Source organism: Sapajus apella, unplaced genomic scaffold (genome assembly GCF_009761245.1).
Source record: "Sapajus apella isolate SASKATOON/1434 unplaced genomic scaffold, GSC_monkey_1.0 scaffold47, whole genome shotgun sequence".
Taxonomy (NCBI): Eukaryota; Metazoa; Chordata; class Mammalia; order Primates; family Cebidae; genus Sapajus; species Sapajus apella.
In genome coordinates this window covers 2,774,996-2,796,299 of record NW_022436987.1, presented here as the reverse complement: position 1 = coordinate 2,796,299, position 21,304 = coordinate 2,774,996, and the positions used below count along the sequence as shown (strand labels likewise).

The 21,304-nt window shown below is 38.7% G+C and overlaps 1 protein-coding gene across 4 annotated transcripts in view; it reads right to left on the bottom strand.

Annotated features, from left to right (window-relative positions):
* Window positions 1–21,304, bottom strand: part of SYT9 (synaptotagmin 9) — a 246,562-nt gene that overhangs the window by 74,970 nt on the left and 150,288 nt on the right. For all 4 annotated transcript variants that reach the window (XM_032240616.1, XM_032240617.1, XM_032240614.1 and 1 more), the window contains exons 4-5: window positions 3,008–3,128; window positions 1,018–1,189 (exon numbers count right to left, since the gene is read on the bottom strand). In XM_032240616.1, coding sequence (XP_032096507.1) covers window positions 1,018–1,189; window positions 3,008–3,128 — 293 coding nt within the window. The remainder of the gene's footprint in view (window positions 1–1,017; window positions 1,190–3,007; window positions 3,129–21,304) is intronic.

Genomic DNA, 21,304 nt, shown 5'->3' with positions numbered 1-21,304 from the left:
ATTGGTGTTGTTTCTTGCCCACAGGAGATGGGACAAGGTCTACTGCTCAGCATGGGCTGTCACACTCATGGGCAGCTGAGCCAACCCACGTGCTCCTGGGGTTGGAAGACTGTCATGCTTCACGCAGGCATCTGCTGGAAAGAGTGTTCAGGTCACTGAAGCTGCCTTGCTGATATTTCAGAGGCATGTGGGAAAATTCTTAGCCACAATAATATTAGAAGTCAGAATAATTTTTAAAAATAATTGTGCCCAGACCACGTGGGAGGTTTTCCAATTAAAGAGAGACTTTGCATTTCAGTCTAATGACTGGTTTAACATGTACAATTCCCTGTTGCTACTTCCTTTGCATATTAAAATGACTGTTTTTTGGATCTGTCCTTTACACAACTGGCTACAATGCAGGCTATAAATATCTCTTCTGTGCTATATTAATTAAAAAGTCTAGCATCTTATACATTTTAATGTACCTTGTCATCCATCCTGATTTTAGCATTTTCAGGAGAACATTTCTGTGTTTGCTTTCAGACTTAAGTGGATGGAAACAATCTTTATTAAATACTTGTGAGAAGGAAAAAGATTGAAGTTATGTATTTAGAAATGTTGATGGTCTGGCTAAAGTAATCATTCTGCCATTTTGAGTGGAATCTTTCCAGTGAAGGCAGTTAGGACTGCCTGATGGAAGATAAAACCTGTGGGGCCACAGTTATCTAAGCTGAGATTCTAGGAGCTGTGCAAAGATGAAAAGGGGAAGAGGTGGAGGTTAGGGGAAGACGGAGGAAGAGAAAGACATGATAAAGGGGCAGAAAAGAATGGGAGTGCTGAGAGACACGTTGGTAGTCTGACTCTACAGCATGGTTTAGAGGTGACTCCTGTCAACGTCCTTCCCATGCATTGCTAGTTGGCTCATTTCCTAAAGCCTGGGATACCAGCTAAGAATCTGTGGCTGCTGCTCCCCTTCCACCCTCCCAGCCCTGGGCGCAGTGAACTTGCACTGGGAAAGAGTTTCAGGCATCTCACCGGTCATAGTCCATGACCGCTATGGACAAGTGGATCTGGTCAATGTTCTCGGGAGGGACATCAAAGACTATGGCTTCGTTGTAAACAGGATTCAAGGTGTTCCTCTTGGTGGATGTTTTCCTCTTCTTCAGCCGTCTGCCATCACACATCAGCGAGACTTTCACGTAGGGATCTGGACAGACCATGAGAAGCAGGAGTACTGTGAGGATTAGTGTAGATTTAGGTGGGCAGTTTTATTACTGTGGATTTTCATGGACTATGGTATGGAGAACTCCTTTTCCTGCCTGTGGACTGCAGCTGAAGGATTTTTATTAATATTATATCTGGGAGTAACTAGAGTTAGGATAATTAAGTCACTAATTCAAGACAAAGCACAGGATACTGTCTCCTCAAAATGTGTGAAATTTAAAAATAGTTTGAAAGCATCTGTTACTGAATCAGACATTCCAGCTTGAACTCAAGACTGGTCTGGCTGGGATAGGAATAGAAATGCACAGTCATTTCCAATACTGAAAACAGGCCCCCCAACTCTGAGCCACCTCAGGGAATCTTTTCAGGTCTTTAAAAAAGGGAATTCCTAGACTCTCAGAATTTCTGAATTCCTAGAGGGCAGAGGGAACATCTGGGAGTGGAATTCCTTAACTACGGAGAACTTGAGCCCCTAGAGTGGCCTGTCTTTGTATTGCAAGGAGAGAAGCAACACAGCATATCAGGGAGAGAAAGCACACAGGCTTCCTCGTGGTGCAACACTGCAGTGAGGTGACAGGTGGCAAGGCTGGCTTCTGCTCCAGATAGGGCTTTTCTGGTCCTACCAGCTATCTCATTTTCCTTCTCTTCAGTGGGTAGTCCTCATTCTCTTTTTACCTGCAAAACCATGCATTGTTCTGACTCCTACATACAGCCCAGGAGGGACTTAGATGACTAAAGAGACCACATCTTTTTTTTTTTTTTCCCTGCGTAAAAACAAAAACAAAACAAAACAAAGCAAAAAAACACTGGGGTATAAGATGCAGAATATACTGCATCTGATGTTCTTTGATTTCAGAGGATGTAAGTCAGGGTGTACTGGGTGTTTTGTAACCACATTTGGGAAACACCTGCAGAGGTTGCTTGTGAATTTGCACAGTTAGCAATGCAGATAGAGGCATTTTTTTTTGTTAGGGTTCAGAATTTAATGCTTGGTTTACTGGGAAAACTAAAATTAATAGTTCAATTTAATAAGGAAATAGGATTGTTCTCAACCTTCAATGAGCTTGAGATGATGATATTTGAGGAAGGACCCAATTAGATAAGCTTTCTCAGTGTGTGCAAATGGTAGATCCAATTCACAATTATGGTGAGGGAAACCCAAGAGAGAGTACAATTGCCCCTGGTATCCACAAGGAATTGGTTTCAGGACCCTTCACAGATGTGAAAATCCAAGGATGCTCAAGTTCCTTATATAAAATGGCATGGTATTTGCATATAACCTATGTACATCCTCCTGTATACTTTAAATCTTCTCTAGATTGCTTACAATACCTAATCCAAAGTACATGCTGTGTAAATAGTTGTTATACTGCATTCTTTAAAAAAATGTATTATTTTTATTGTTGTATTCTTATTTTTTTCTCGAGTGTTTTCAATCCATCGGTGGTTGAATCTGCAGATTTGGAACTGGTGGATACAGAAGGCTAACTGTGATAACAATAACTAACAATACATAGCACTTAATATATGTTAGACACTGTTCTCATGGCTTTATATTTATTAATTCAGTTTTACAACAGCTCAGTGAGCCAGACACTATAATTACTCTCATCTTACCAGTGGAAATCCAAAGTTCAGAGAGGTAAAATTACTTGCCCAAGGTTATATAGGTGTTAGGACTAGGATTAACCCTATGTAGTCTGGTTCCAGAGTCAATGTGCTTTGTTACCAAACTAAAACTTCATAAGGTACTTACTACATTAGAAGTGCATAAGGAAGTCTGAATTTGAAAATGCCCCACCTGATGCTCCTGTTATGTCCATTGCCTTTAAATTCCTTGCTTTTATAATGGTAATGGTCAGCCTGCCAGCCGTTGGAAGATAGCACAGGGAAAACATCAGCTCTCCCAGATCCACGTTGTCCTGTTGAGAAAGCACAAACTCAAGTATTAGAAAGTGTCTCCAGCCTGGTGTGCAAGAGGCTCAGCTTCAGGTAGAACACTGCCCTTTTTGCTCAGCTTGTGAATCCCTGGTCTCTCTTCCCTTCATGTCAGTCAAAGGGAGAATAATAAATCCCTGCACTTTGGGAGCACCTCATCCTAAGGAAGAATAGCTATCTCTTTTTTTTAATTGTACTTTAGGTTCTGGGGTACATGTGCAGATCATGCAGGACTGTTGCATAAGTACATACATGGCAAGCTGGTTTGCTGCCTCCATCCCCCCCGTCACCTGAATCTGGTATTTCTCCCCATATTATCTCTCTCCAACCTCCCCATCCCCTGCTGTCCCTCCCCTAGTTCCCCCACAACAGACCCCAGTGTGTGATGCTCCTCTCCCTGTGCCCATGTGTTCTCATTGTTCAATATCCGCTTATGAGTGAAAACATGTGTTGTTTGATTTTCTGTTCTTGTGTCAGTTTGCTGAGAATGATGGTTTCCAGATTTATCCATGTCTCTACAAAGGACACGAACTCATCGATTGTTATGTCTGTGTAGCATTCCATGGTGTATATGTGCCATATTTTCCTTGTCCAGTCTATCATTGATGGGCATTTGGGTTGGTTCGAGGTCTTTGCTATTGTAAACAGTGCCACAGTGAACACACGTGTACATGTGTCTTTATAACAGAATGATTTATAATCATTCTATTAGGAAGCATAGCTGTCTTTGGATGGCAAAGCTGTAAGGCTGCTCAGGCCTCTGCCACCATCTATCTAGCCACAGGGAGCCCTGTACAGACTCATCTGTCCAGGTAGCCCAGTACGTATCCTCCAGTGCAGAAGCCTCAGAAGCCTCACAGCCTCAACAATCTTCCACAGAGTCCCCCATATGGCTCCACTCATATCACTACCACAATGCACAAAGAGTCTCTAGTCAAAACTACACAAAGAGGTGCCCTGCAGTGCTGTGGTGCCCCACCCACAGCCCAGGGTAGCTCTGCACACAGCCCATGCAGCAACATGAAGCCTCTCAACAGGTCACCACACCTCCCCACAAACTCCCCTACACAGCATCCTCAAGCTTGCCACAATATCCCTGTATACTCCTGCATACCCCCAACATCCCACACGCAATCCTCATGCCACCAAGCACTGCACACACCCTGGTTGCGCACAACTTGTGCGGATCAGCACATGGCTCCACTGGACCCTGGAAACTTACAACCTGTCACATAGCTCCAAATAAGGACACTGTGTGAACCTGAAAGTGGCACCCTGAGAGCCCACACATTCAGAGCCCTGGACACACCCAGTACTTGCCTAGTCCCACACAGCCTCCATTCAGGGAGAGAAGAACAGAGACCCAGACTCCCAGGTGGCCTCTCACAGTTCCACTTTGCGGCAGCTCTTCCCTTTACTTGGCATGCCTCTAAAGACCCCATTTCCCTCCACTGGGGAATATATCTCAGGCAGTGTGCAGCCGTTCAAATAGGTCAGGAGACACAATTCTCTTTCTCCTTTTAAGCTCAGGGAGAGCATAACCAGAGAGGAGGGGAAAAAAAGCCGTTTCATTTTGTTTCAATTTCTGAGAGAGATACCTGAGGTTATCGAGCTGAGGTGCCTGTGTCTAATTAATACAGTTTCCTACTGACAGTGCTCTGGGGATTCAGGTTTTTGCCCTCAATGTCCACAGCTTTCCCTCCCCTTCTCGGTTCTCCAAGGATGCTTCTATTTTTAGAAGGACAGATTCAGCTCTGGAAGGTCACCTCACCCAACCTCCATTTCTTGATTGCTTCCACAGGAGGATGAGGCAAAGGGACCTATTTGGTCACTAAGGCAGATGGATTACTCTGTATCTTCTTGCATCATGCATTGCTTGCCTCATGTAAATAAATGACCTCATCTTGCAAGCTAGGCTTTCCTGGTTCCTGGAGCCCTGACCTCAAGAAACCCAGTGACTGGGCCTTCCCCTTTTGGGAGCTATGAGGGCTTGGGGACTAGAATTCTGCAGGACTGGAGGTTTTATTCACAGCAGGCTCTGACTTGCTCTGTGGTGCTGGGTTCCCTACTGCAGGAGTAGTGTCTGGCCTCACTGAAGGGAAAAGGATTGACCCAGCCTACTGCTGATGGAAAGGAAAGGGAGACCACAGCTGTCCCCACACATCGCCCTTTTGTTTCCTTACTCCCTGGCCCACTTCTTTGCTCTTCAACTTCTGTTCTTCCTTTAAAAGGCTTTTCACGATACCTAGGTCTCTCCTCTCCCCTCAACCTTCTCAGAAAATCTTGATTTAGCAAAGTAAATACAGAATTAACCAAAACTATGCCTATGAAGCTTCATAATCAATTCCTTCAATATACATTTCCTGAGGGCCCTCACTGTGCAAACACTTTGTAAGGTTCAGGATGTGAAAATGCATGCTGTCTAATCTCTGCCCTCAAGGCTGATGCACATAATTAAATGTGATATGTCAGATTAGTTCCATGCTAGGTATTTTGGGTTGTTTGTTTTCCTCATCATAAGCCCATTCACAAACATTTATACAACATGGCTATTTGCTCATAAGTAAAAGAAAAAAAATCGAACCTCAGATTTGATGGTATGTATATCCAGAATTGAACCAGGCAAACTCTACATTTGTACTTAAAAAAATAGCAAATTAGGTGGCTGCAGTGGCATCTGCCTACAATCCTAGCTATGCTGGAGGCTAAAGCAGAAGGATCACTTGAACCCAGGAGTACAAGCTCAGCCTAGGAAATCTAGCAAGATGCTGTCTCTTAAAAAAAAAAAGAAAAAAGAAAAAAGAAAAAAAGAAACAAATAACAGGCAGCTATGTGCCTCTTCCATGGAGAAGAACCAAAATAGCAAGCAGATATTTGCACTTTGAATAGATCATCTAAGAGAGAACACTGGAATTCAACAAAAAAGTGACAGAAAGCACCAAAAGTAACAAAGGAAAAGGAAGCAATGCAGCCTGCTCAGCTGGGTTTGGGTGGGAGCTGGCAGAAGCTCCTTAATGTGGGGAAAGGGTAAGTGAGAGACCTCCTAGGGTCCACATTCCCACACATGCTATCCTACTCACAGGAGAGCCCCTCAACCCTCACAGGCCTTGAGACTAAGACAGAGAACTGCCTAGAAATTGTCTACTGGTATTGCTTCAAAGAGGGAGCTCATGCTGTGACCCACAGGCCCCTAAGCCCTGAGCACAGTGACATTCTGAAAGCTGAGCCTCCAAAGGACTATGTCTTGCCCTGGTTTCAATGCCACTGATCCTGCCATCAGGCCAGGGAGAGATAAGACCAGATGCTTCCATGCACCCTAAGGATAAATTCCACTGTCACTAGTGGTGCAAGCTGCTGGGGGACTGAGGCACAAGCAAATCACATGCTGCACAGCTACCTACCTATGCTGTTCCCAATGAGAATGTTTGTGCCCTCCCCAGTGGCAGCCCTGAACTGAAGCCACCACTGTCCTCACCTGAGCATTCTGTTGACTACTTGGGGACCACCCAGTTCCTGCCTATCATAGCCATGCCTTAACATATTTCCAGGTGGCCTGAGGACAAGTCTCAAATCTGCCAACCTGGTCCTGTCTCGTCAGTACTTGAGCATGCCATCCAGGGGCCTGGAAATCACCCAACCTAGTCCACCACTGTTGGTACATGTGCATTCTTCCCAGGGTCTGAGGTGGGGGCAACTCAACCACCTGATACCTCCACAATTAATACCCACTTGCAAGCATCATGAGACTGGCCCATCTAACTCATTGCAGCTCAGACTAACTTAGATTCCAGTGAGTGGCCCAATCAGTGCTACTGCCCACATCAAGCCTGCTAATCAAGGGCCAGAGAACCTGTCCACATGCCAGGCCCTGTGCTGCCACTACTAGCATTTCAGCAAGCCACATGGAAGCCCAATAATTGGTCCACCTGGATCCACTAATACCAGAGCCAGTATATATCACTCTGGAGCCCAAAGACAGGAATCTTCAGCCTACTGCTGTATCCTTGAGGCCAGAAGACTGGCCCACCTAATTACCTAGTTACCACAGTCTCCACTAATAACTACACCCTAAGCCATCAAGGAAATCAGAAATACCACTGACACTATTTGTAGCCAAGAAGATCATACAGAGACTACACTATTGCTTGCATCCAAAAATCAAAGCCAAAGCGCCCTACTCAACCAACATTTTAGATAATCTTCAGAAAAAAAGTCCCCTCTACAAAAGCAAATTAAAAAAATTGGAAGAAGTGATTGTTACACCGATGTGCAGATATTAACATAAGGACACAGGAAACATGAAAAAGCAAGGACATCTTCAAAGGAACACAATAATTCTACAGCAACAGAGACCAATAAAAGAATCAGTGAGATCCTGGGTAATTCAAATTACTGATTTTAAAGAAGTTCAGCAAACAAGATAATTTTGAAAAACAATACATAAAATTGGAAAACAATTAACCAAAGAGATACACATTTTTTAAAAGAACCAAACAGAAGTTCTAGAACTGAAGAATTCATTGAATGAAATATAAAATACAGTAAAAACCTCCAACAATGGATTCGATTAAGCTGAAGAAAGAATTGCAGAACTTGAAATCTTTTGAAATAATCCAGACAAAAATAAATAAAAAGAATAAAGAAGAATGAGAAAGGCTTTGTAACATATGGGACATAACATAAAGTGGCTCAATATTCTAATTATCAGTGTCCCCAAGGGCAAAGAGAGAATGAAAGGGTTAGAAAGTACATTTAATGAAATAATAGATGAAAACTTCCCCAATCTAGAAAAAGACTTATATAGGGTGCTCAGAGAGTCTCACGCAAATACAAAGCAAGAAGGTCTTCTCCACAGCACATTATAGTCAAACTATTTCAAGTTAAAGATAAAGAGGGGATTCTAACAACAGCAAGACAAAAGTGTCTAGTCATCTATAAAGGAAACCCCAACAGAAATATTTCTCAGTAGAAACTATACAGGGCAGGAGAGACATAGTCAAAGTACTGAAGGGAAAAAAATGCCACTTACGTATGCTATCTAGCAAAATTATCCTTCACGAAAAAAGTCCTTCCCAGAGAAGAAAATGCTGAGAGAATTTATCACCACTAGACTGGCCCTAGAAGAAATGTTTAAAGAAGTCCTAAATTTGGAATAAAAAAGATAACATTTACCATTATGAAAACACACAAAAGTGTAAAACTTACTGGTAAACCAAACACATCATGACCAAATGGGATTTATACCAGTGATGCAAGGATGGTTCAAGATACAAAAATAAAAAAATGTGACACACCACATAAACAAAATCAAGGACAAAAATTATATGATCATATCAATAGATGCAGAAAAAGTATTTGATTAAATATACCATCCCTTCATGATAAAAACTCTCAATAAACCAAGTATAGAAGGAATATGCCTCAAAATAATAAAGGCAATCTATGACAAACCCAAAACTAATATCATACTGAATGTTAGCATGAACATTACTACTGAAAAGATGAAAGCCTTTCCTCTCAGATCTGTAACTAAACAAGGATTCCCACTTTCACCACTCTTATTTAACATAGTACTGGAAGTCTTAGCCACAGCAAGCATGCAAGACAAAGAAATAAAAGGCATCATTCAGAATAAGGATATCTGAGGAAAACAAATTAAAAAAATAAAATAATAAAACAAAAAGCATCCAAATTGGAAAAGAAGTCAACCATTTCTTTGCTGATGATATGATCTTATAGAAAAACCTAGACTCTATCAAAAAAATTCTTAGATTTGATAAATTTCAGAATGTAAATCAACATAAAATATCAGTAGCATTTCTATATACTGATAACGAACTAGCCAAGAAAGAAATAAAGAAGGCAATCCCATTTACAATAGCTACAAAATTACCTAAGAACAAATTCCACTAAGGCGGTGAAAGATCTCTATAAGAAAAACTGCAAAACACTAAAAGAAATGGAAAAGGACACAAACAAATGGATAGATATCCCTTGCTCATGGATCAGAAGAATTAATAATGTTAAAATGACCATACTACCTAAAGCAATCTACATATTTAATACAATCTCTAACAAAATACCAATGTAATTTTTTACAAAATTAATAAAAACAATCCTAAAATGTGTATAGTACCAAAAGAGAGCCTTAATAGCAAAAGCAATTCTGAATGAAAAGGACAATGCTGGAGGCATCACACTACCTGACTTCAAAATGTATCAAAAGGCTACAGTAACCAAAGCAGCATAGTACTGGTATAAAAACAGCCATACAGACAAATGGAACAGAATAAAGAAAACAGAAATGAATCCAATACAGAAATGAATCCATGTATTTATAGCCAAATTATTTTTGATGAAGGCGCCAAGGGGAAATAACACACTCTTCAATAAATGGTGCTGGGAAAATTGGAGATCCACATATAGAAGAATGAAACTGGATACATATGGCTTCCCATGTACAAAAATAAACAAAAGATGGATTGGATTAAAGACTTAAACGTAAGACCTGAGACTGTAAAACTACTAAAAAAAAAAAATGGAGAAAACATTTCAAGACAGGAAAATAATTCATAGCTAAGGCCTGCCTGAAGAGCAGACAACAAAACAAAAAATAAATAAATGGGATTATATTAAATTTATTAAATTTAAAAACTTGCGCACAGCAAAGGGAACAATCAACAGAGTGAGGAGACAATGTATTGAATGAGAAAATATTTGCAAACTAGTCATCCTACGAGGAACTAATATGCAGAATATAAAAGGAACTCAAAAACTCAATTAAAAAAACCAAATAATATCATTAAAAGTGGGCAAAAGACATAAATAGATATTTCTCAAGAAAATACATACATACAAGTGGGCAACAAGTTTATGAAAAAATGCTCAGCATCACTAATAATTAGGGAAATGCAAATTAAAACCGTAATGATATATCATTTTATCCCAATTAGAATGGCTATTATTTAAAAGACAAAAAATAACATGCTAGCAACAATGTGGAGAAAAGGGAATTCTTATACACTGTTGGTGTGAATATAAATTAGTACAACCACTATGGAAAACAATATTGAGATTTCTCCAAAAATTAATAATAGAACTACCATATGATCCAGCAATGACACTGCCCAGTATTTAACCAAAGGAAAGGAAACCTGTGTATCTGAGGAATACCTGAACTTACATGTTTATTTCAGGGCTATTCTTAACTGCAAGGATATGGAATCAATCTAAGTGTTCATCAATGGACAAATTAATAATGAAAATGTGGTATGTATATATATATATATATATATATATATGTATACACACACACACACACACACATATATATATAATGGAATACTATTCAGACATAAAAAAAGAATGAAATTATGTCATTTGCAGCAACATGAATGGAAATGGAGGTCACTATGTTAAGTGAAATAAGTCAGGTACAGAATGAGATACTTGTTCTCATATGTGGGAGCTAAACAAGTTAATCTCATGGAGATACAGACTGGAACAGTAGAAACCAGAGGGTAGGAAAAGTGAGTGGGTGGCAGGTGGGATATAGAGAAGTTGGTTAGTAGATATAAACATACAGTTAGGTAGAAGGATAGGCTCCAATATTCGATAGCAGAGTAGGTTGACTATAGCAGCAGCCATATTTTTTATATTGCAAAGTAGCTAGGAGAGAGAACTTGAAACGTTACCAACATATAGGAATGATAAATACTCAAGGTAACAGACACTTCACATACTCTGACTTGATGAATATACATTCTATCCCTGCAATAAATATCCATATGTACCCCATATATATCTATAACATTTTGTATCAAAGAAGGAATGTAAGCTCTGTAAGAAAAGGAACTTTCTCTGTCTTGTTGCACCCCAACTACTTAGAACAGTCCCTAGCTCAACAATAAAAGATGCTCAGTAAATATTAGTTGACTCCTCTAATGAAAATAAGCAAATAAAAAAAAAAAGTTCTCAAGAAGAAAAAGCTTGCTTTTATTTTCTAGTGCTTTTAAAATAAATCTTTTTAAAGTGTCTAAATTATAAAATCAAAGTGACAAAATTCCAATATAGAAATTTTCAAGTAAAATACTAAAATATCCCATTTTCTCATTCATATACTAGCCTATGTCATTTCTTTCCTCACAGTAACAGAGTGAATAATCAATCATATTTTTAAATTTTCACTTATTCATCCATCCATTAATTTTTTCATTCATTTACCTATTCTTTTAGCATTTGTTGTGATTGTAGTATTTGAGCATTGTTTTTTTTTTCAGAGGCTGGGAGCTAAATCTGCAGTGGTAAACAACAGATACTATGTTTTGAGGAGATATGGGCTTGCTAGGGTATGGAACAAGAGTTCACTGGCACCTGATGCTAATTTTCCTTTTCCCCATGAGCTGCCGCTGATTTGAGGTCAAGAAGATTTAGATCTTGATGTTTCTAAACATCCCCTTAAATTAGTGGTACTCAACCAGGAGTAATTTTTCTCCCCAAGGTGACATTTGACACTATCTGGAGGAATTTTTGCTTGTCACAACTGTGGAGGAGGGTGTGTCACTGACATCTAGTGGGTAGAGCTCAGGGATCCTGCAAAACATTTTATGATGCATAGGGAAGCCACTCAATACAAAAAATTATCTAGTCCAAAAGGTCTACAGTGCTAAGTTTGAGAAACTCTAATTTACATAGAAATGCTTAGATTCTTACTAAAAGTTTTCTGGAATGATAATAAAAGTCATATATAAAGGGGTTGTGGAATATTTGGCTTTTTTTTTTTTTTTTAAGCTTGACAGGTATCAGATATGCAGAAGTGTTACTGACAGCTAGGTACTCTGGAAAGTACGAAGGTAAGAAAAACACCATACAAAGAAAGCTTCATTTGACCCTGCTTTATGTGGCTAAGTTTGGTATTGTTAGAAAGATATATTGGGAATTTATAGCAAGCCGATGTGAATTCTGAATTCTCCACCTATCAATCTGCAAACTCTTTCTGTGATGTGTATGGTTGCAGTGGCCTTTGATCACTGCAGTTTTTGTCTAATTAGTGCACTTTTGCATTCCTCTTCTTAGGTTGCTTGGTGAAATCCTTCCCAACTTCATGAAGTTCTGAAAGGGCTGCTACAGGAATTTAGGTTGACCAAAGCATTCATCCCTTGTCCACCGTTGTTTGTTTAAGGAAGTGCATGTAATCCAAACAGGACCACTTACAGGCCTCTCTGGGGTTGAAAAATCGACATTGAGACACATAAATTCTTATTTTATTAACCCAAATAACCCCAGCTAGAATTGCTGAAACTGTTCTAAGGTTCTTATACTACATATAGTATAAATGGCACAATATCACTTCAAGTTAGCCAGTATAAGTTAAATATATGTACTCTAAACCTGAAAGAATTGGCTAAAATAAGACAAGGAGTTACAGCTAATAAATCAAAATAGAAGATGAAATTAACAATTAATATATTTGGTTAATCCAAAAAAGGTAGAGAAAAAGATTAGAATAAACAAATTTTGATACAAACAGAAAACAAATAGTAAAGTAGTAAATTTAAACTAAACTATCCCAATAATTACATTTAATGTAAATGGTCTGAACCTTCAAATAAAGGCAACAATCGCCCAATGCAATAAATAGCAAAGACCCAATTATATGCTACCTTCAAGAAATCTACCTTAGGTGTGATCCAAGGTTGAATAGGATCAACCTTGAGCTGGCTGAATAGGAACAGCTCTGGAGTAGAGTTCCCAGTGAGAACACAGAGGGTGAGTGCTCACTGCATTTCCAAACAAGTTTTTACTGCTCACAGACCAGGAGATTCCAAGGCGGAAAGGCACCATGAGTCTCCAGCATGGCTGTTTCAGCTGGCACAGCAGGTCTCTGCACAAAAACTCACAAAAATCTGGGTGGCCATTTTAACTGGTGCCAGGAATGCCTGGGAGACAGTCACCCATTCAACTGAAGAAAAGGGGCTGTTACAGGTGTACAGGGAGCCAGGTGATCTGGCTTGGCGGGTCCCACTCCTACAAAGACCAGCAATCTGAAACGCTCTGGATTGAGAGTTTCACAGCAAGCACAGCTGGACCCTGGATGGTTCAGCTTTGTGGGGGGAAAGACGTCCGCAATTACTGATGCAGTCCACCACTACCAAGAGAGCCTGCCACTACTGAGGCAGTCTGCCATTACCGAGGCAATCCACCATTACCGAGGCAGTCCACCATTACTGAGGCAGTCCACCATTACTGAGGCAGTCCACCATTACCAAGGCAGTCCAACATTACAGAGAAAGTCTGCCATTACTGAGGCAGACTGCCAATACTGAGGCAGTTCTAACTATACCTCTATAAACAAAACCACAAGGAAGCTTATACAGCAGCTGGGCAGAGCCCACAGCAGCTCAGCAATATCTCTGCTGGAAGACTGTAACTAGGCTATCTCCTTGCTGGGCAGGGCATCTCTGAAAAAAGGCAGCATAATGTCAGGAACTTATAAATAAAGCCTCGTCTTCCCAGGACAGAGCACCTGGGAAAAAAAGATGGTTATGAGTTCCGCTGCAACAAACTTAAATGTACCTGCCCAGCAGCTCTGAATACAACAATGGAGCTCACAGCTCAGCACTTGAGCTCCTATAAGGGACAGACTATCTACTCAAGCAGCTATCAGCCCCTGTATATCCAAAAAGACACCTCATAAAGGAGAGCTCAGGCTGACATCTGTTATGCTTCTGGGACAAAGATAACAGAATAAGAAACTGGCAGCAGCCCTTACTGTTCTGCAGCCCCCGCAGGTGATCCCCAGGCAAGCAGGGTCTGGAGTGGACCTCCAGCAGTCTTACAGCAGAGGGACCTGACTGTTAGAAGGAAAACTAAGAAACAGAAAACAATAACTTCATCATCAACAAAAAGGATGTCCACTCATAGACCCCATCCAAAAGTCACCAACTACAAAGACCACTGGTAGAAAAATCCACAAAGATGGGAAGAAACCAGTGCAAAAAGGATGAAAACATCCAAAACCAGAATGCCTCTCCTCCTCCAAGGGATCTCAACTCATCACTAGCAAGGGAACAAGGCTGGATGTAGAATGAGTCTGATGAATTCACAGAAACAGGCTTCAGAAAGTGGGTAATAACAAACTTCTCTGAGCTAAAAGAATGTGTTCTAACCCAATGCAAAGAAACTAAGAACCTTGAAAAAAGGTTTGATGAAATGCTAATGAGGATAAACAGCTTAGAGAAGAATATAAATGAATTGATGGAACTGAGGAAACCCAACAGCAGAACTTTGTGAAGCATACACAAGTTTCAATAGCTGAATCGACCAAGTAGAAGAAAGAATATCAGAGATTGAAGATCAACTCAATGAAATAAAAATAGAAGGCAAGATTAGAGAAAAAAGAGTAAAAAGAAATGAACAAAGCCTCCAAGAAATATGGGATTATGTGAAAAGACCTAATCTACGTTTGATAGGTGTACCTGAATGTGACAGAGAGAATGAATCCAAGCTGGAAAACACTCTTCAGTATATTATCTAGAAGGACTTCTCCAACCTAGCAAGGCAGGCCAATATTCAAGTCCAGGAAATACAGAGAACACCATAAAGATATACCTCAAGAAGAGCAACCCCAAGGCACATAATCGTCAGATTCACCAGGATTGAAATGAAGGGAAAAATGCTAAAGGCAGCCAGAGAGAAAGGTCAGGTTACCCACAAAGGGAAGCCCATGAGACTTACAGGGAATCTCTCAGCAGAAACCCTACAGGTCAGAAGAGAGTGGGGGCCATTATTCAACATCCTTAAAGAAAAGAACTTTCAACCTAGAATTTCACATCCAGCCAAACTAAGCTTCATAAGTTAAGGAGAAATAAAATTATTTATGAACAAGCAATTGCTCAGAGATTTCCTCACCACCAGGCCTGCCTTACAAGAGCTCCTGAATGAAGCACTAAACATAGAAAGGGACAACCAGTACCAGGCACTCCTAAAACATATCAAATGGTAAAGACCATCAACACAATGAAGAAACTGCATCAACTAATGGACAAAACAACCAGCTAGCATCAAAATGGCAGGATCAAATTCACATATGAAAATATTAACCTTAAATGTAAGTGGGCTAAATGCCCCAATCAAAAAACACAGACCGGCAAGTTGGATAAAAAGTCAAAACCCATTGGTGTGCTGTATCCAGGAAACCCATCTCACGTGCAAGGATACAGATAGGTTCAAAATAAAGGGATGAAGAAAGATTTACCAAGCAAATGGAGAAAAAAAAAAAAAGCAGGAGCTACAATCCTAGTATCTGATAAAATACACTTCAAACAAACAAAAATCAAAAAAGACAAAGAAGGGCATTATATAATGGTAGAAGATTCAATACAACAAGAAGAGCTAACGATCCTAAATATATATGCACCTAATACAGGAGCACTCAGATACATAAAGCAAGTTCTTAATGACCTACAAAGAGACTTAAACTCCCACACAATAATAGTGGGAGACTTTAATACTCCACTGTCAATATTAGACAGATCAATGAGACAGAAAATTATCAAGGACATCTGGGACTTGAACTCAGATTTGGTCCAAGCAAACCTAATAGATGTTTACAGAATTCTCCACCCCAAATCCACAGAATATGCATTCTTCTCAGTACCACATCACACTTACTCTAAAATTGACCACACAATTGGAAGTAAATCACTCCTCAGCAAATGCAAAAGAATGGAAATCATAACAAAAAGTCTCTCAGACCACAGTGTAATCAAATTAGAACTCAGGATTAAGAAACTAACTCAGAACAACACACCTTCATGGAAACTAAACAACTGGCTCTTGAATGTTGACTGGATAAACACTGAAATGAAGGCAGAAATAAAGATGTTTTTTGAAACCAACGAGAATGAAGACACAACGTACCAGAACCTCTGGGACATATTTAAAGCAGTGTCTAGAGGAAAATATATAGCAATAAATGCCCATATGAGAAGCAAGGAAAGATCTAAAATCAACATCCTATCGTCAACATTGAAAGAGCTAGAGGAGCAAGATCAAAAAAACTCAAAAGCTATCAGAAGACAAGAAACAACTAAGATGAGAGCAGAACTGAAGGACATAAAGACACAAGAAAAAAAACCTTCAAAAATTAATAAATCCAAGAGCTGGCTTTTTGAAAACATCAACAAAATAGACAGGCCTCTAGCCAGATTAATAAAAATGAAAAGAGAGAAGAATCAAATAGATGCAATAAAAAATGATAAAGGGGATGTCACCACTGACTCCACATAAATACAAACCACCATCAGAGATTACTACAAACAATTCTATGCACATAAACCAGTAAACCTGGAAGAAATGGATAAATTCCTGGACACTTGCACTCTCCCAAGCCTAAACCAGGAAGAAGATGAAATCTTGAATAGACAGATTAACAAGGGCTGAAGTTGAGGCAGCAATTAAAAGCTTACCAACCAAAAGAAGCCCAGATTCAGATGGGTTCACAGCCTAATTCTACCAGACATACAAAGAGGAGCTGGTATCACTCCTTCTGAAACTATTCCAAACAATCCAGAAAGAGGGAAACCTTTCAAAATCATTTTATCAGACCAATATCATCCTGATACCAAAACCCAGCAGAGACTCAACAAAAAAAAGAGAAAACTTTAGGCCAATGTCTGTGACGAACATAGATGCAAAAATCTTCAATAAAATACTGGCAAACTGATTGCAACAGGACATCCAAAAGCTTATCCATCACGATCAAGTAGGCTTCATCTTGGGGATGCAAGGCTGGTTCAACATATGCAAGTCTATAAACATAATTCACCACATAAACAGAACCAAAGACAAAAACCATGTGATTATCTCAATAGATGCAGAGAATGCCTTCGACAAAATTCAACAGCACTTTATGCTAAAAACTCTCAATAAACTAGGTATTGATGGAATGTATCTCAAAATAATAAGAGCTATTTATGACAAACCCTCAGCCAATATCATATTGAATGGGCTAAAACTGGAAGCATTCCCTTTGAAATCGGGCACAAGACAAGGATGCCCTCTCTCACCACTCCTATTCAATATAGTATTGGAAGTTCTAGCCAGAACAATCAGGCAATAAAAAGAAATAAAGGGTATTCAATTAGGAAAGGAGGAAGTCAAATTGTCTCTATTTGCAGATGACGTAATTGTATATTTAGAAGGCCCCATTGTCTAAGCCCAAGATCTCCGGAAACTGATAAGCAACTTCAGCAAAGTCTCAGGATACAAAATCAATGTGCAGAAATCACAAGCATTCCTATACACCAATAACAAACTTAAAGAGAGCCAAATCAAGAATGAACTGCCATTCACAATTGCTACAAAGAGAATAAAATACGTAGGAATACAACTAACAAAGGATGTAAAGGACCTTTTCAAGGAGAACTACAAACAACTGCTCAAGGAAATATGAGAGGACACAAACAGATGGAAAAACATTCCATGCTCATGGTTACGAAGAATAAATATTGTGAAAATGGCCAGACTGTCCAAAGTAATTTATAGATTAAATGCAATCCCCATCAAGCTACCTATGACCCTCTTCATAGAACTAGAAAAAACCACCTTAAACTTCATATGGAACCAAAAGATAGCCCGCATAGTCAAGAGAATCCTAAGCAAAAAGAACAAAGTGGAAGGCATCACACTGCCGGACTTCAAACTATACTACAAGGCTACAGTAATCAAAACAGCATGGTACTGGTACCAATACAGAGATATAGACCAATGGAAAAGAACAAAGGCATCAGAGGCAATGTCACACATCTACAACCAGCTGATAAAACAAGCCATGGAGAAAGGATTCCCTGTTTAATAAATGGTGTTGGAAAAACTGGCTAGCCATGAGCAGAAAGCAGAAACTAGACCCCTTCCTGACACCTTACACTAAAATTAACTCCAGATGGATTAAAGACTTAAACAAAAGACCTAACACTATAAAAACCCTAGAAGAAAACCTAGGCAAAACAATTCAGGACTTAGGGATAGGCAAGGACTTCATGACTAAAACATGAAAAGCAATGGCAACAAAAGCTAAAATAGACCAATGGGACTTAATTAAACTCCAGAGCTACTGCACAGCAAAAGAAACAATCATTAGAGTGAACCAGCAACCAATAGAATGGGAAAAAATTTTTGCAATCTACCCATCAGACAAAGGGCTAATATCCAGAATCTACAAAGAACTAAAACAGATTTACAAGAAAAAAAAAATTCAAAAGTGGGTGAAGGATATGAACAGACATATATGAGACCAACAAACATAACAAAAAAGGCTCATCGTCACTGGTCATTAGAGGAATACAAATCAAAACCACACTGAGATACCATCTCATGCCAGTTACAATGGCGATCATTAAAAAATCTGGAGACAACAGATGCTGGAGAGGATGTGGAGAAACAGGAACCCTTTTAGACTGTTGGTGGGAGTGTAAATTAGTTCAACCATTGTGGAAGACAGTGTGGCACTTCCTCAAGGACCTAGAAAGTCCATTTGACCCAGCAATCCCATTACGAGTTATATATCCAAAGGATTATAAATCATTCTATTATAAAAACACATGTACATGTATGTTCACTGCAGCACTGTTTACAATAGCAAAGACCTGGAACCAACCCAAATGCCCATCGATGATAGACTGGACAAGAAAAATGTGGCACATATACACCATGGAATACTATGCAGCCATAAAAAAAGATGAGTTTGTGTCCTTTGTAGGGACATGGATGAATCTGGAAACCATCATTCTCAGCAAACTGACACAAGGACAGAAAATCAAACACCACATGTTCTCACTCATAGGCGGGTGTTGAACAATGAGAACATGTGGACACAGGGAGGGGAGCATCACACACTGGGGTCTGTTGGGGGGGATTAGGGGAGGGAGAGTGGCAGGTAGGGAGTTGGGGAGGGATAACATGAGGAGAAATGCCAGATACAGGTGATGGGAATGGAAAGAGCGAAGCACACTGCCATGTATGTACCTGTGCAACAATCCTGCATGTTCTGCACAGGTACCCCAGAACCTAAAGTGCAAAAATATATATATATGTATGTATATATATATACACACACACACACACACATATATATATATATGCACATATATATATGTGTATATATATATATATACATATATATATGTGCATATATATATATACATATATATGTGTATATATATATACACATATATATATATGTATATATAAATGTACCTTAAATGTACAGATATAAATAGATAAAAGTAAAAGAATTAAAAATATATATACCATACTAACACTAATAAAAATAAATCTGGATTGGCTATATTAATATCAGACAAATTATATGTCAGAGCAATGAATATTCCCAGGGACAAAGAGAGTTATTAGATTATGATAAAGTCCTCAACTCATTAAAAATGTATAAAAATTCTAAATGTTTATTCACTCCACAGCACACCTTCAAAATACATGAAGCAAAAACTAACAGAACTGTGAGGATAAGTAGACAGACACATCTCTAATTAAAGTCAGAGATTTGAATACTAAATAACACTATCAGTTCACTCAGCCTAACTAAGGCATTCTATAAAGAGCATTTACCAAATTGTAATAGAATATACATTCTTTTCTTAGGTAAACCAACACTAAACAAGACAGATTATATTTGAGTCATAATATAGGTTTCATTTAAATTTGAGAATTTCAATCATACAAAGTATCTTTTCTTAACCACAGTGGGAATAAATTAGAAATAAATAATATGAAGGTATCTAAAAATAATCAATGTATTTGGAAACTAACACACTTTTCTCTCTTCTCCCTTCTCTTTCTCTCTCTCTCTCTCTCTCTCTCTCTCTCTCTCTCTCTCTCTCTCTATTTATTTTGAGACAAGGTCTTGCTCTGTTGCCCAGGCTGGAGTGCAGTAGCACAATCACAGCTCACTGCAGCCTCAATCTCCTAGGCTCAAGAGATCCTCGCACCTTAACCTCATGAGTGGCTGTGACTACAGGCACATGTCGCCATTCCTGGATGTATATTTAATTTTTTTGTAGAGATAGAGTCTTGTTATGGTGTCCAGTGGTCTCGAACTCCTGAACTCAAGTGATCCTTCTATGCTGACCTCTCAAAGTGCTGGGATTACAGGCAAGAACCACCATGCCTAACCCTAAAACATTTCTAAATAATCCATAGGTCAAAGAAGAAATCCAAAGGAAAACTAGAAAGTATTTTGACCTGAATTAAAAAGAAAACACATATATTAAAATTTGTAGACTGCCGCTAAAGCAGTATTTACAAGGAAATTTACAGCACTAAAATATCTATTTGATAAGGAAAAAAATTTCATGTCAATAACCTCATCTTCTGTTCTAAAAATCCAAAAAAAAAAAAAAAGAAACCAATTAAAGTAAGCAGAAGAAAGGAAATAATTGAGATTAGATAAGATAAAGAGGTATAATTTCAAATACTAAAATGGCCACTAAAAAGCTAATCAGTATATTTAATAAGCCATTATTACAGATAAAATGGATTAATAAAAGTAGCTCAATCCAATAGAAAAAAAAAGAACAAAAGTATGGATGAAACAATTAGAAAAGGCAGATTTAAACACTGACAATTATATCCAATGTGTATACTTAAAAACATCAGTTGAAAGAATAGAAATGGTCAGATTGGATAACAAAGCATGACTCAACTATATGTTGTCTACAAGAAACCTACTTAAAATATCAAGACAAAAATAGATTTTTAAAGGATTAAAAAAAAAAAAAACTAGGCCATGTAAACACTAATCAAAAGAGAGCTGAAGTGACTATATTAATCTCAAAGAAGATTCCAGACTAAGGAACATTTCCATGGAGGAAAGAGACATTTTATTGATAAAGGGTACTCAAATCATCAAACAGACATGACAATTATAAATGGGTATGCATCTAATAACAGACATTTAAAATACATTAAACAAATCTGATATAATCAAAAGTAGAAACAGTCAAATCCACAAGTAGAGATCTAAACACTGCTCTATTAGTAGAAATTGATTGAATATACATGAAGAAAAGAAGTGAGAATATAAAGATATGAACAATATAATCAATCAACATGACTTAATTGATATTCACTCCACCCTTCAATA